This window comes from Geotrypetes seraphini, chromosome 9 (assembly GCF_902459505.1).
Source record: "Geotrypetes seraphini chromosome 9, aGeoSer1.1, whole genome shotgun sequence".
Classification (NCBI taxonomy): domain Eukaryota; kingdom Metazoa; phylum Chordata; class Amphibia; order Gymnophiona; family Dermophiidae; genus Geotrypetes; species Geotrypetes seraphini.
The window spans coordinates 185,746,903-185,761,152 of record NC_047092.1 but is presented as its reverse complement, the minus strand read 5'-3'; the positions used below and the strand labels follow the sequence as shown (position 1 = coordinate 185,761,152).

The following is a 14,250-nucleotide window of genomic DNA, read 5'->3' as shown; positions in this document are numbered from 1 at the left end:
AACACCAGCGGGAGGGGCGTAGGCGGAGAGGGAAGAGGGGGAGTATAGAAATGTGTCAATACACCAGTGAGAGCCTGCAGAAGTAGGAGATTGAAAGTCCTGGTCCACAGATGCCTTAAGAAATATCTTCAGGTATTCTTTAAATCTTTTCTTGTTAATGGTAACTTGCAAAAGTCAATGAGATTAATGACAGATGTATTTTTATTTGCATACTGATGACCCAAATTTCAAGAGGGATAATCCAATCCAGTGTCTACCAAAAATTTACTGACTGTGAGGTCGAAGAAGTTTAATCTTCCTACCTGACTGCTTGCTAGCTACTCACGATGTCTGTGCTTTGCTCCCAGCCTTCTCCGTTTGGTCACCTGAGACGAGAGAAGCATATTGAAGCCCTTTTTCAGTCATGTAAGGAGAAAGGCAAACAGCCTGAGTCTCTGGAAGCCCTGCAGGGAAAATGTCCTTACCACGCTGACACCACAAGCTTAGGTCCCTCTAAGCAAGTGTCTGAGCTGAAAGGTTCTCAGAAGATTATAAAGTTAATTCAGTCTGAGGTACCCAAGCACCTCCACGAGAGAGAGGAAGAGGCATGTTCCCCCAAAAGATGCACTCACTCTGATAAGAAATGTAATGGGTTGAGGGTGTGGGAGGCTCTTTCTACCACCCCTCCAACTCTGGGATGTGCAGGACAGATGAGCAGAACATGTGACTCAACAAAGCATGGAAAACTGCTCCCTGAGTTGGAATATGTGTCCCAGGGTCTTCAGCTGCTGGCTGGTGTGGACCGACTCTGCATCACCTCCAATGCTCTGCAACAAGGTATAGCCCATTGTCTAAGTTCTCCTTTTCTATATACTTTGTCACTTTGTAACTAGGGTCCTATTCCTCCACTTTTGGGAGAAGAGGCAAGGGCCACTTTACATCTGCTGATCAGCCAAAGTCACATGGCAATGGCCCTAGAAAATGTAGCATTTGCCCTCTTGCTCTTGAGCTTGGCATTCATCCTTGAGGACTTGCTTAAACTTCTTTATACAAAGAAGCAACAATCAAACTCATTAAAAAATCATTATTAGTTCTCTTTGTTGTAATTGATCCTGGACTCAGTTTAATTAATCGATCAACTGCATGCCAGGGATGGGAGAGTCATGTAACTTATACACTAGTGTCCATTCAGGGCTAGAGGGAGAAAGCAGAATTATCATCAGTAACCGTTGCCAATGTTTGCATTACAGCATTTACCTGTGACCCTGGACGCTCTTACATCATCAGCACTCGAAAGGGAAAGCAACTCTTTGTGGCTGTAGAAGGTAAATGTTTTGTTTTGGTAAGTTTCCTAAGCGTCTGCTCCCGTCAAAGGGAACCTCATCCTGTCCCAGAATGCAATATCAAATCAAGCAAAATCACCCCAGCAATGAATCAAGACATGAAAGGTACTGCCTCGGAACCAATCAAGCCACTTTCTCTCAACCACTAGATTTAAGAAGGTTCTTGGGAGGGAAGAGGCTTTTCTGGAGGGGCTGTGTCAAGGTTTTGCACACACTAGATCATGGCTTATTGCCACCATCTACCAGAGCGCAGATAAAGATAAAGTCACTTGAGGGATAAGAGCATAGACAACTTTGGGAAGCTGAGCTGGGGATTTACCTTGAGGAGGTGGGTTGGGAGGCTATGGAGACCACGACAGCCACAATTTCAACAGCTTCAAAGTTTTCTATCGGTGGCATCTTACACCTGCCCAGCTGCTCCATGGACCTACTATGGCATACGTGTGGTGGGGTCCTGCATAAAAGTGATAGCTTTTGGGAGAACAATAAACACATGATTGGAATAAATCTACCACGGGACCCAGCTGCATTTTCGTTTACTCGATTATCGAGATCCAGAGAGTATTAACTGCAAAGAATTCGGTTGTTGAGCCTGGCTGTAGCTTGTCTAACTTTGGCCTTTTACTGGAAATCAGAAAGAGTGCTATCTATTATTATTTGGCTGGGTAAATTGAAGTTAACAAAAAAACGTAAGAATTACCATACTGGAACAGAAGGTCTATCATGCCCTGTATCCTGTTTCCAACAGTGGCCAACCCAGGTCCCAAGTACCTGGCAGAAACCCAAAGAGTAGCAACATTCCAGAGCTGAGATTGTGACATCATAATGCCTCTTTCCACCAATGCCTAAGAGCCAACCTCAGCAGTGATGTCACAATGGCAGAAACCCAAAGAGTAGCAACATTCCAGGGCTGAGATTGTGATGTCATAATGCCTCATTCCACCAATGCCTAAGAGCCAACCTCAGCAGTGATGTCACTATGGCTTCATTGTCCTATACTCAGCTCACATGAGAACATAAGAGTTGCCATACTGGGACAGACCAAAGGTCCATCAAGCCCAGGATCCTGTTTTTAACAGTGGCCAACCCAGGTCCCAAGTATCTGGCAGAAACCCAAAGAGTAGCAACATTCCAGAGCACATATTGTGATGTCATAATGCCTCATTCCACCAATGCCTAAGAGCCAACCTCAGCAGTGAAGTCACAATGACTTGATTGTCCTGTACTTGGCTCACATAAGAATATAAGAGCTGCCATACTGGGACATACCGAAAGTCCATCAAGCCCGGGATCCTGTTTCCAACAGTGGCCAAACAGGTCCCAAGTACCCAGCTAAATCCCAAGTAATAAAACTGATTTTATGGAGCTTATCCTAAGAATAAGGCCCTTTTAAGAATTTATCCAAGTCTTTTTTATACCCCGTGAAATGGGGCATCTGATGCCAGACAGGGAGAGAACATTGACAAAATGGGGTCTCCTTTTGAGCAGAGCTATCTATATTGACCCTGAATGCATTGGTTTTGTTCCTTTTTGGAGCTGATCACCTATTTGTCTAACAGAAGTCACAAGGGTCCTCCTCTGAGGGGAAGGGGAGAGGAATTGGATGGTTACTTGGCATTATTGTAAATGGTTGTCTTCTTTTGTGGCCATTGCGATGTTCTTTGTTGCTATGTTTGGCTGTCAAATTCCAATGTATGGATTTATCTCTCTGGAAAAAAGGAGGCTCAGGGGAGATATGATAGAGACCTTCAAGATCATGAGGGGCATAGAGAGGGTGGATAGGGACAGATTCTTCAGGCTGAAGGGGTCAACAGGCACGAGGGGGCATTCGGAGAAACTGAAGGGAGATAGGTTCAGAACAAATGCAAGGAAGTTTTTTTTCACCCAAAGGGTCGTGGACACTTGGAATGCGCTACCGGAGGAAGTGATCAGGCAGAGTATGGTACAAGGATTCAAACAGGGATTGGACAGATTCCTGAGGGATAGGGGGATCGTGGGATACTGAGAGAGGTGCTGAGATGTAACACAGGTATAGAAAGCTAACCAGGGGTCGCGGCCTGCTCTGGTCGTGCATGTGCAAGACCGGAGGGTGGGGACTTCGATGGGAAGATAGAACTCAATGGGAAACCAAGGTGGCAAGGGGGCCCCTTCTGGTGACTCAGACAGGCCGTGACCTGTTCGGGCCGCCGCGGGAGCGGACTGCCGGGCGGGATGGACCTATGGTCTGACCCGGCGGAGGCACTGCTTATGTTCTTATGTTCTTACAAATAATTAAAAAAAGAAAGAAAAAGAACTGGAAGGTACTGATGGGGTGCTGCACCCAAGAAACTGAAGGGATGTAAGTAACTGCACATTCATAGCACTAGCTCAGAATGAAAACTGGGAAAGTCAAGCGGAAGATCTCCTAATGAGAACATTGAGCATACTGAGAAAGAGAGAGGGAAAAATGAGAGGCCTAAGGAGGCTAAATCAGACCCATTGCATATGGGGAGATTTCGTTCTAATTTCCCTAAGAAAAGCAGGGCTGCAGGGAACAAACTGAGAAGCCAGGCAAAGAGACACCTCTGGTACCACAAGTAAGAAAACAGTGGTGCAGCGGGCAGGGAAACCTGATTGATTGTGTTGCCAATGCAAATGCCACCGTATTTCTTCATTCATTCATCCCAAAGGTGGCTGCATGCCTTTACGTATAAACAAGACTCATAGGAAGTGGAGAAGTAGTCCAGTGGGCTGAGGACCAGGGGAACAGGGTTTGATTGTGACTGGGGGCAAATCATTTCTTTATTCAATTTTCTCTCAGAACGCTTTACCTGAATTGTCTGCCCTGGTGGACTCACAACCTATCTAATGTACCTGGGGCAATGGGGGGATTAAGTGAGCTGTGTGTGTGGATTTGAACCCATAACCTCAAGGTGCTGAGGCTGTAGCTTTAACCACTGCACCACACTCTCCCCTTTAACCCTTTATTGCCCCAGGTACAAAACTTAGATTTTGAGCCCAGTAGGGCCAGAGAAAGTAAGCTCTTGCATATAATATATGTAATCTGCTTTGGTTGTACTGGACAAAGGCAGTATATCAAAGCCATCATCTGTTAAGTGCATGGAGGAGCAGCCTTGCGGCTAGAGCAGTGGGCTACAAACAAGGGCTCTGCCAAGTCAGACCATAGGTCCATCATGCCCAGCAGTCCGCTCCCGCAGCGGCCCCCCAGGTCAATGACCTGTAGTGATCTACTACTCAAGAGCATTTTGTCTTGTATAGTAACCCTCTAATTGTACCCCTGGATTCCCTTACCCTTTAGGAACTCGTCCAATCCCTTTTTGAAACCCAAAACTGTACTCTGCTCAACCACCCCCTCTGGAAGCGCATTCCAGGTGTCCACCACCCTCTGGGTGAAGAAGAACTTCCTAGCGTTTGTTCTGAACCTATCTCCCTTCAATTTTTTTGAGTGCCCTCTAGTTTTTGTTGCCCCCGCCAGTCTGAAGAATCTGTCTCTCTCTACCAGCAGAGGTGAAATGCTACTGGTTGACTTGAGTAAGTCATTTCACTTTCCATGCCTCAAGTAACATTTGATAATAAACCTTTTTGGGTAGTGCCCGAATTTAACTTGCTTTGAGAGTGTGGGAGTGTGCGGTTGTGGGTTTAAATCCATGCTGCTCCGTGAGACCCTGGGCAAGTCACTTAATCCCCAATGCCCCAGGTACACTGGGAGAGATAGGGAAAAATGCTTGATTACCTGAATAATTTGTAATCCACATAGGATATGCTGAATATTAATTATTTTGGAAAATGCAGGTGATGACACGCAAACCCTGTCGCTTCCTCTCCCTTTGTCCTCCAGAGACCAGCTGCCTGTGCCTGCATCTGTGTGGTCCCGCTCGCTCCTGCCACATCTCTCTCCACGATCAGAGCGGGCAGGAGGTGCTGCAACTCTACAGACCCTACAGGATGGATGTGTGCTGGGTGGGCTGCTGTCTGATGGAGATGAAGGTCTTCAATGCCAGCCGGCAGCTCCTCGGTACTGTGAAGCAGAGGTGGGCACATGACCTCCACGTACAGGTCGTTCCAAAAACATGCATGCATGCAACTCTAGTCAGGGGGGTCCTCAAGGACCACAACCCAGTCAGATGTTTAAGATTTCAACCAGGAGTAAGCATGTGCTGTTTTCATTGGATGCAAATAGAGCTCATGCATAGTCAGGGTGGAAATCTTGAAACCCTAACTGGGACAGAGCAGATGAGAACTCCTGCACTAATTAGCCAGAAAATCACTTTGAAGTGAGGACAAAAGGTTCAAGGAATGTCTCTTGGTCAGTAACGAAAAGAGTGGTTAGTTCTCTTAAATTACATTACAAAGGACAATCCAAAACCGAGGCGGTGAAATCTTTGGCCAAATTTCTCTGTAATGGTTTCAATGCAGGGAAGCTGAGGGCTCCTTTAACGAAGGCGCGTTAGCGGTTTAAAGCACGTAATAGCGCGCGCTAAACCTCCGGAAGCGGGCGGTAGTTTTACGGCTAGTGTGGGGGTAGCGCGTGATTAAACGCTAAAGCGGCTTCGTAAAAGGAGCCCTGAGTGTGTGGTGCAGTGGTTAGAGCTAGAGCCTTAGTACCTTGGTGTTGTGGGTTCAAGTCCCACTCTGCTCCCTGTGAGAGAAGCAAAATTTGTGTTTAGATTGTAAGCTCTTTGGAGCAGGGACTGCTTTCTTATTCTTTGTGACTCTGCGTGCGTCTGGTAGCGCTTCCTGCTAGATGATCTCTTGAAAGTCTCTGCCTTTCTAATCTATATAATAAAACCGTAAGCGGCGCATGCGCAGTCTTATCAGCGTGCTTCCGTGATCCGTATGTCCGTGGCCGCCAAGACTGCAGCATGCCCCGCTCTTTCTACGGCCCCACGCGGCACTTCACTACATTTTCGCCAGAGCGGTTTGCCAAGATAGTGGAAGCTGAACAGCTCACTCCCGCCTCTGTTCGACTTCCTGTTCACAACCCCCCCCCCCCAAACAACCGCATAGGAAAAACTCACTCCCTCCCTGCGACTACTATTGCTCAATGTTTCAGGTGCACAATCCTTTGAACATCTGAGAACAGTAAATGGAAATATCTACCCCACTTTCCAAGAGGCTGCAAAACATAGAGGCCTGATTAACGATGATAAAGTGTGGGACAGCACTCTGGAAGATGCAGTGCAATACAGCATGCCTAAACAACTAAGGGAATTATTTGCATACATCTGCATATTTGCTTCCCTACAAAATATGAATGAGCTTTTCCTAAAATATGAACAATACCTTATTGAAGATTTAGTACAAACACATATCACTCACAATAATGAATGCACTCTATGTCGTAACATAGCACTCAAACACATATCCAACATTTTAATACTCCATGGAAAAAAATGTGAAGATTTTGAATTACCATACACACTACAAAATACTAACATACTAACAAATAACTACGATCAAAACTTTGAAAAACAAACAGCTGAACAAATGATTACAACCTTAAACTTAGAACAAAAAACAGCTTTACAAGAAATATTGTCAGCAACCAAAAATAACAAACTCTCCCACCGTTGTTTCTTCCTAGATGGCCCAGGAGGTAGTGGTAAAACCTACCTTTACACAACACTTCTCTGTACATTTCGTGCTCAAGGTAACATTGCACTTCCTGTAGCTTCAACAGGTATAGCAGCAAATCTTCTTAAGGGTGGGAGAACATATCACTCCCAGTTCAAATTACCCGTACCTATACTTGAAAACTCAATATCAAATATGCGTATAAATTCAAATGATGCTGACAATTTAAGATCTGCTAAACTAATCATTTGGGACGAATGTACTATGGCCCCCTCTATAGCTCTTACAGTGGTTGACAAACTACTACAAGAAATAATGGATAACAATAAACCCTTTGGAGGAAAAGTTCTCTTACTTGGTGGAGATTTCCGTCAAACACTTCCTGTGGTGCCTCATGGAGACAGGACAAAAATTTTAGAAGCATGTATAAAGAATAACAACCTCTGGCCAAAATTCAGAGTCCTAAGCCTTAAAAACAATATTCGATCAATAGACACAGATTTCAGCATTTGGCTTATCAAAGTTGGTAATGGTGACACACCACACATTGAAGGCTTGCCTGATGACATTATTGAAATTCCTTCCAAAATTTTAACCACGGAAAATATGATCAAAGACTTTTTTGGAGAAAAAATTACTATTACAGATATTCCAAAATTAACTAAAAAATCTATACTTTGTGCAAAAAACTCTGATGTAAACTCCATAAATGAAGAGGTACTTAACATTTTGGAAGGACAAACTGTAACATATCTCAGCTCCACCTCAATTGATGACTCCACTCAGGAAGACATACAAAATTATCCCATAGAGTTCCTTAATGAACTAACTCCAACAGGTATGCCAAAACATAAACTCAACCTTAAAAAAGGAGCAATCATTATGTTGCTGAGAAATCTAAATACTAAAAGAGGATTGTGCAATGGTACCCGCCTCATCATTAATGACTTAAAAAACAACCTCATCATTGCTCAAGTAATAACCGGTTCAGCAGAAGGAGAATTAGTTTTTATTCCACGTATTGATTTGGCTCCAACATCCACTGATTTGCCCTTTACATTACGAAGACGACAATTTCCAGTCACATTAGCCTTCGCCATGACAATCAATAAATCTCAAGGCCAAACTTTAGAAAAAGTGGGCATTTACTTACAAGAACCAGTATTCAGCCATGGCCATTTATATGTAGCTTTTTCTAGAGTTAGAAGTTTTTCAGACATTATGATGACAATAGTAGATGGCCCTAACCAAGGAAAACTATTACCTAACTCAAACAGAATTTTCACAAGAAATATTGTTTATAAGGACATTTTATAGATATACACAATTTACAAAAAAAAAAAACTTACAATTCTCTTAATAATAACAATACCAATAAAAAACTTACATACACATGCACACTTTTAACATCCATTCCTGCACATGCACAATATACTATTACCACCAAAAATATAAACATCTAAGCACCAAACATTCCTTTACATTCTTTAATTTCTCAGGGTTTATTATGTTGCCTGGGAAGTATGTCTGTTATATTCAGTTGACTGAGTTTTTACATGGTTTAAACTTTGCTCTACATGTTTGTATGCATTGTTGCTTGGGGAGGGTAGAACATTTTAAAGCTATCATGTTAAGTTTTCTGCAAATTTTATAAAATATTAAGATTCCACATCTATTCTAGCACCCGTTAATTTAACGGGCTTAAACACTAGTACTGAAATAAAAGTCCCTCTTCGGCTGTTCAGTGACTTCTAGTTCACATCTGTTCAGTTTATTGGTTAAAATCCATTTTCAAAGTGACAATGGAGTTCAAAGCTCAGGCTGTGTTCTTTCTGGATCGAATATGATTCATAGTAGTCAGCAACTATCACATTGTCTATTCACACTGAAAGCGAAGGGACCGTGAGTTCTAGGTTCGCTAAATACTTTAAAAAAAAATATATTAAAATGAGCAGATATCATGAAGCAAACACACACAAAGGCAATGTGAAGGGCTCACTTTATCCAGTAATAAACGCTGCAATTTTTCTGTGGAGTGAATTTTAGTAGCCAGAACATTCATTTGTAAGTTCTCTGCTGAGTCTCCTGCCCTTGAGAAGTCAAACTGCCTCAGGTAGCAGAGAAACATCATACTTTGGAGTTTGATATCTTCTCGTATGAAACAGCCTCCTTCTGCTCTACTGGATATTGTCAGAAAATCTCAGATATGACTAGATACAGGGCGAGAGCACGGCACAGTTTAGGGGTGAAGAACTTATGTGCATGACAGACGAACAGGACTTGGGTGTGACTGTATGTGATGATCTTAAAGTGGCCAAAAGGTGATGGCAAAAGCTAGAAGGATGCTAAGCTACATAGGGAGAAGTATGGCCAGTAGGAAAAAGGAGGTATTGATGCCCCTGTATAAGACCTCATTTAGAATACTGTGTACAATTCTGGAGCACCTTCAAAAAGATATAAAAAGGATGGAGTCGGTCCAGAGGAAGGCTACTAAAATGGTGCATGGTCTTTGTGATAAGGCGTATGGGGACAGACTTAAAGATCTCAATCTCTTATTTTGGAGGAAAGGCGGGAGAGGGGAGATATGATAGAGATGTTTAAATACCTACGTAATGTAAATGTGCATGAATCGGGTCTTTTTCATTTGAAAGGAAACTGCAATGAGAGAGCATGAAGTAAAGAGGTGATAGGCTACGGAGTAATTTAAGGAAATTCTTTTTCACCGAAAAGGTGATAGATGTATGGAACAGTCTCCCGGAAGAGATGGTGGAGACAGAGACTGTGTCTAAATTCAAAAGGGCCTGGGATAGACATGTGGGATCTCTTAGAGAGAGAGGAAGATATAATGATTACTGCGGATGGACCATTTGGCCTTTATCTGCCATCATGTTTCTATGACCTCACAATGCAGGTGGAAAGAGCCTTAGCCAATAGGAAAAGGAGATGCAAATGTTAAGAGCCTTAGCCAATAAGGAGAAGAGGAGATAGTGGATGTTGCGAATGGGCCTTTTGGCCTTTATTTGCCATCAGGTTTCTATGACCTCACAATGCAGGTGGAAAGAGCCTTAGCCAATAGGAAAAGGAGATGCAAATGTTAAGAGCCTTAGCCAATAAGGAGAAGAGGAGATAGTGGATGTTGCGAATGGGCCTTTTGGCCTTTATTTGCCATCAGGTTTCTATGACCTCACAATGCAGGTGGAAAGAGCCTTAGCCAATAGGAAAAGGAGATGCAAATGTTAAGAGCCTTAGCCAATAAGGAGAAGAGGAGATAGTGGATGTTGCGAATGGGCCTTTTGGCCTTTATTTGCCATCAGGTTTCTATGACCTCACAATGCAGGTGGAAAGAGCCTTAGCCAATAGGAAAAGGAGATGCAAATGTTAAGAGCCTTAGCCAATAAGGAGAAGAGGAGATAGTGGATGTTGCGAATGGGCCTTTTGGCCTTTATTTGCCATCAGGTTTCTATGACCTCACAATGCAGGTGGAAAGAGCCTTAGCCAATAGGAAAAGGAGATGCAAATGTTAAGAGCCTTAGCCAATAAGGAGAAGAGGAGATAGTGGATGTTGCGAATGGGCCTTTTGGCCTTTATTTGCCATCAGGTTTCTATGACCTCACAATGCAGGTGGAAAGAGCCTTAGCCAATAGGAAAAGGAGATGCAAATGTTAAGAGCCTTAGCCAATAAGGAGAAGAGGAGATAGTGGATGTTGCGAATGGGCCTTTTGGCCTTTATTTGCCATCAGGTTTCTATGTTTCTATGAGTCCACTAGCATCGGAGGATACAAAGGCCTTCCAAGACTGAAAAATGGCTGAAATGCTAGCATGAGCCAGGAGAAATGCTACTCTCCTCTTAGCATCTGGGGCAGAGATGAGACTGGAGGAAGTAAAGGAAGAGAGGCAGAAGCATTTGCATTTTCTTTACTTTATATTTTTTGCATTAGTGTGTTATATCATCCTGGCCATGCTATTTTCATGTTGACTAATCTTGACATGCTAATGTAATTTGAAAGTCTTTTTTGTAACATCACTGTCTGTATACAGTCTCTTCCTCTATAAACTGCTCTGAACTGCTTATGGTATTGCAGAATACAAAAATAAAATTATTATTATTATTACAAGATTTTCGCCCAACCAGTCAGGTTTTCAATATATCCCCAGTGAATATGCATGAGATAAATTTGCATGCACTACCTCCGTTTCGCTCATGCATAATCAATCATTAGAGAAAGATCCTGAAAAACTGATCGGCTGGTGGCCCCCAGGACTGCCGCAATCGGAGCCTCTCCCAGTCCTTGGGACACGCCCAGCCAGTCAGGATTTTACAATACCCACACTGAATATGCATGATAGATTTATATGCAATGAAAGTAGAGCATGCAAATTTACCTCCTGCATATTCATTGAGGATATCTTGAAAAGTGACTGATTGGGTTGAGATCTCTGCTGTAGGGAGCTCTGAACTATGACGTTCTCTTCCCAGTCTGATGTCTGCTTGCTCTTTGACTTTAGATGGAGCATGTTCTCTCCACTCTTGGAGGTTTGCAATTCAGAAGGATGTTGGATCATGAAGATCTCAGGTTCCTGCAGTGCAACCCGCTGTTACTCCGATCAAGAGTTCCAGGTATAGTATTCATACCCTGGAGGAAGAAGAAGGTTAAACCTAAGCACTTGAAATACCAGATGCCCGTATTAAAGAGGAACCTGCTCACCCGGATCTCCTGGGAGTGCACTCTTCCTCTGGTCCCACCCTGGAAGCTTCTCTTTCAAGAGCTCGAAGTTCTCCTGCTGAGTGCCCATTCTTTCTGAATGAGTGTACACTCCACATGCATGCTCAGAGGTTTGCACGTGAGATAATTCATGCATGTGCAACACGCACCCTCTGCAAATAGTGCATACTCTCTGTCATTGATAAAACATGAACATCTGCTGTTTTTTCATTGGAAAATAATATACAGTAGCACTGGCTATGCTGTTGACATTTCACGTGTTGCAAATTAATACCCATCCCTACCTGCTGTTTGCATAAAAATCCAAACTGGAGACCTTTTGGAAGAGGGTGGTTAATGAGTTTGCAGTATCTTGCTTGGCTTCGTTTGTGTACAGACTTTGGCATTTCTCAGAGTTGCCAAGGTTTTAGTGTTCCTATGAGAGTCAACAAATGAAGGACAAAACACGGGAACAGCCCTTTAGTACGTTTGGCTCTAAGTAAAATAATAATAACAGCTTATATACCGCAATACCGTGAAATTCTATGCGGTTTACAAAGATTAAGCAAAGGTACAAATTGATTGACTTTAAGAGGGGAGAAAGAAAGAGGGTTAATAGGACAGGAAATCCATTTTTGAGGAGAGAGTGATCAATAGAACAAGTTAATCGCTATAGAGGGGAGAGAGAGGATCAGTTGTATAGATACTTTAGGAACAGGTGTGTTTTCAGACGTTTCCTAAATTCCTCATGGGCGAAAGCAATTGTTCTAGGTCAATTTGGAGGGGCTGGTTAAATCCCCTCTCCCCAAAATAAAACCCCAAACAAAAAAAAAAAACCCAACCCAACCCAACTATAGTTTTCTATTAGCCCTGGTCAAGACCATTAAAGGACATAGGCATTTCCTCCAAATAAACTGTGACCCCGTTAAATTCATAAAGGCCCTTTTTACTAAAGTGCACTAAGCAGTTAACATATGAATGTGTTATCCACTTCCGCACAAAAGTGTCAATTTTTACCTCAGCATGTTGGGTTAGGGGCTGGGAACTGGACACACTTTTGCACATTCACATAGTGCCTCCTCAAAAGAGGGCGCTAAGTGTTATGTTATAATGAACTTATAACCCGCCAAATCCCTTGACCAGGTTCTAGGCAGGATAACAAAGAAGGAATTATAGAAACGTGTAGTTTTTAGAAAAAAACGAATTCAAAACCTTGGAAAACAAATGAGTCTTTAGTACTTTTTGAAAACAAAAATAGCTGTTAGATGAGGAAACTAAATGCAACCATGTTTAGACACACTAGTGCAAGTTTTGATGCTGGGAACGCAACCTTTGCACTTAGCGCTCTTTCATTTTTGCTGTTAAGGTGCACTTTTGTAAAGAACCTCCATAACGCCATGACACGGAAGGGCCTGATTTACACAAGAATTGTCTTAATTCTGTTCCTGGGGGGGGGAGGGTACACCATCAATAGCGCGCAGGACAATTATGTCCCGACAATTCCACTCCATCAAATGCATGCACCGACAAGTGTACGCATGAAGGGGGCGGAATTGTCGAGGCGCAATTGTACGTGTAGTGGGGGGGGGGGAGTTTGCGGCAATGTTGTAATTCAGAGCACGTCAGCATTGAACACCCCCCTGAGCGCGTCATTGTAAAGGTTCCCCCCCACACACCACTTACAGTGCATCACCCTCCACTCAGAATTGCACCCCCTCAATGAGAGTGCGAGTGTAGTGGGGGGCTTCCCCCCACAACCCCTCCTCAGAACGCAAACGGGAAGGCAAAGGGTGGCCCGCATTTGTCCTGCGCGCAAATGTCGGGGCAGAATCGTTGGCATACCAGTGTCCTACACGCATTTGACTGGTCACCTGGGAGGGAGGGGAAGAAACTTTGTATCAATCAGGCCCTTACTCAGTAACATAGTAGATGGTGGCAGATAAAGGCCCAAATGGTCCATCCAATCTGACCACCCTTACCCTCTCTTTAAATTATTGATTTAATTTAAATTTTCTTTCTTCTTAGTAGTCTAAATGTTGGAAGTTTGTGAGATTTTGTGTAACAACACTCTATTGCTCGCCTCAACTGCGCAGATTCCTTTCCACACCCCCACCTGCTCAGTTAATACTCACCAGAGTAGAAACAAACCAACAACTCTTGCATCTGAGTCTCTTTCCTTAGTCAATAAACGTTGTGTTGCAAGTCATAGAGATACAGTTGCCTCGCTAGAGGGGAGGGATCTGGAAGGTCCATTACATTTGCTTAGGGTCAACTGCTTCTTTCTCATTCTTGAATTCCTAGGTCACCTCTCACATTGGGCAGTTTCTGGCAGTGATCTGGAAAAGATGGCCTGGTTTTAATATAGATTGCAACATGGACCATGAGTTCTTCGGCCTGGACAGTAAGTAGGAAAGTCTTAGAAGCAGGCCAGAAAAAGCTTCCTGGTTGGCTTCTGTATTCCTTTATAAGGTTGTGGCTGCATAGAAGCTTCAAATTGTCCCCTTTAATGCAGCCACCTCTGTTCACTGTCCTAGAAATTATCACCATGGGACACTGTTAAGACGAGCGGGATATTTTCCGATTCATATTACTGTATTCTAGCATAAAATAGTACGAGCTGTGGTATAATAACCTGTCTTAATGGACAACTT

At 43.3% G+C, this 14,250-nt stretch overlaps 2 protein-coding genes across 2 annotated transcripts in view; one reads left to right on the top strand and one right to left on the bottom strand.

Annotated features, from left to right (window-relative positions):
* The first annotated feature begins 326 nt into the window (after positions 1–326).
* LOC117366455 (phospholipid scramblase family member 5-like) lies at positions 327–14,088 on the top strand. Its single transcript, XM_033957791.1, has 5 exons — positions 327–816; positions 1,230–1,304; positions 5,161–5,353; positions 11,403–11,514; positions 13,901–14,088. The coding sequence occupies exons 1-5, from the start codon at positions 327–329 to the stop codon at positions 14,006–14,008; spliced, it is 978 nt and encodes a 325-aa protein (XP_033813682.1). The 3' UTR covers positions 14,009–14,088.
* EIF4E2 (eukaryotic translation initiation factor 4E family member 2) overlaps positions 10,590–14,250 on the bottom strand; it is a 44,879-nt gene continuing 41,218 nt past the window's right edge. The window contains exons 9-11 of the transcript XR_004540703.1: positions 13,732–13,935; positions 11,905–12,035; positions 10,590–11,530 (exon numbers count right to left, since the gene is read on the bottom strand). The gene's annotated coding sequence lies outside the window, so the exon portion shown is untranslated. The remainder of the gene's footprint in view (positions 11,531–11,904; positions 12,036–13,731; positions 13,936–14,250) is intronic.

Coding starts and splice junctions, on each gene's coding strand:
- LOC117366455 (XM_033957791.1), top strand. CDS start 327: ATGTCTGTGCTTTGCTCCCAGCCTTCTCCGTTTGGTCACCTGAGACGA. Junction 817..1,229: donor CTCCAATGCTCTGCAACAAG/GTATAGCCCATT, acceptor TTTGCATTACAG/CATTTACCTGTGACCCTGGA. Junction 5,354..11,402: donor CTCGGTACTGTGAAGCAGAG/GTGGGCACATGA, acceptor CTTTGACTTTAG/ATGGAGCATGTTCTCTCCAC.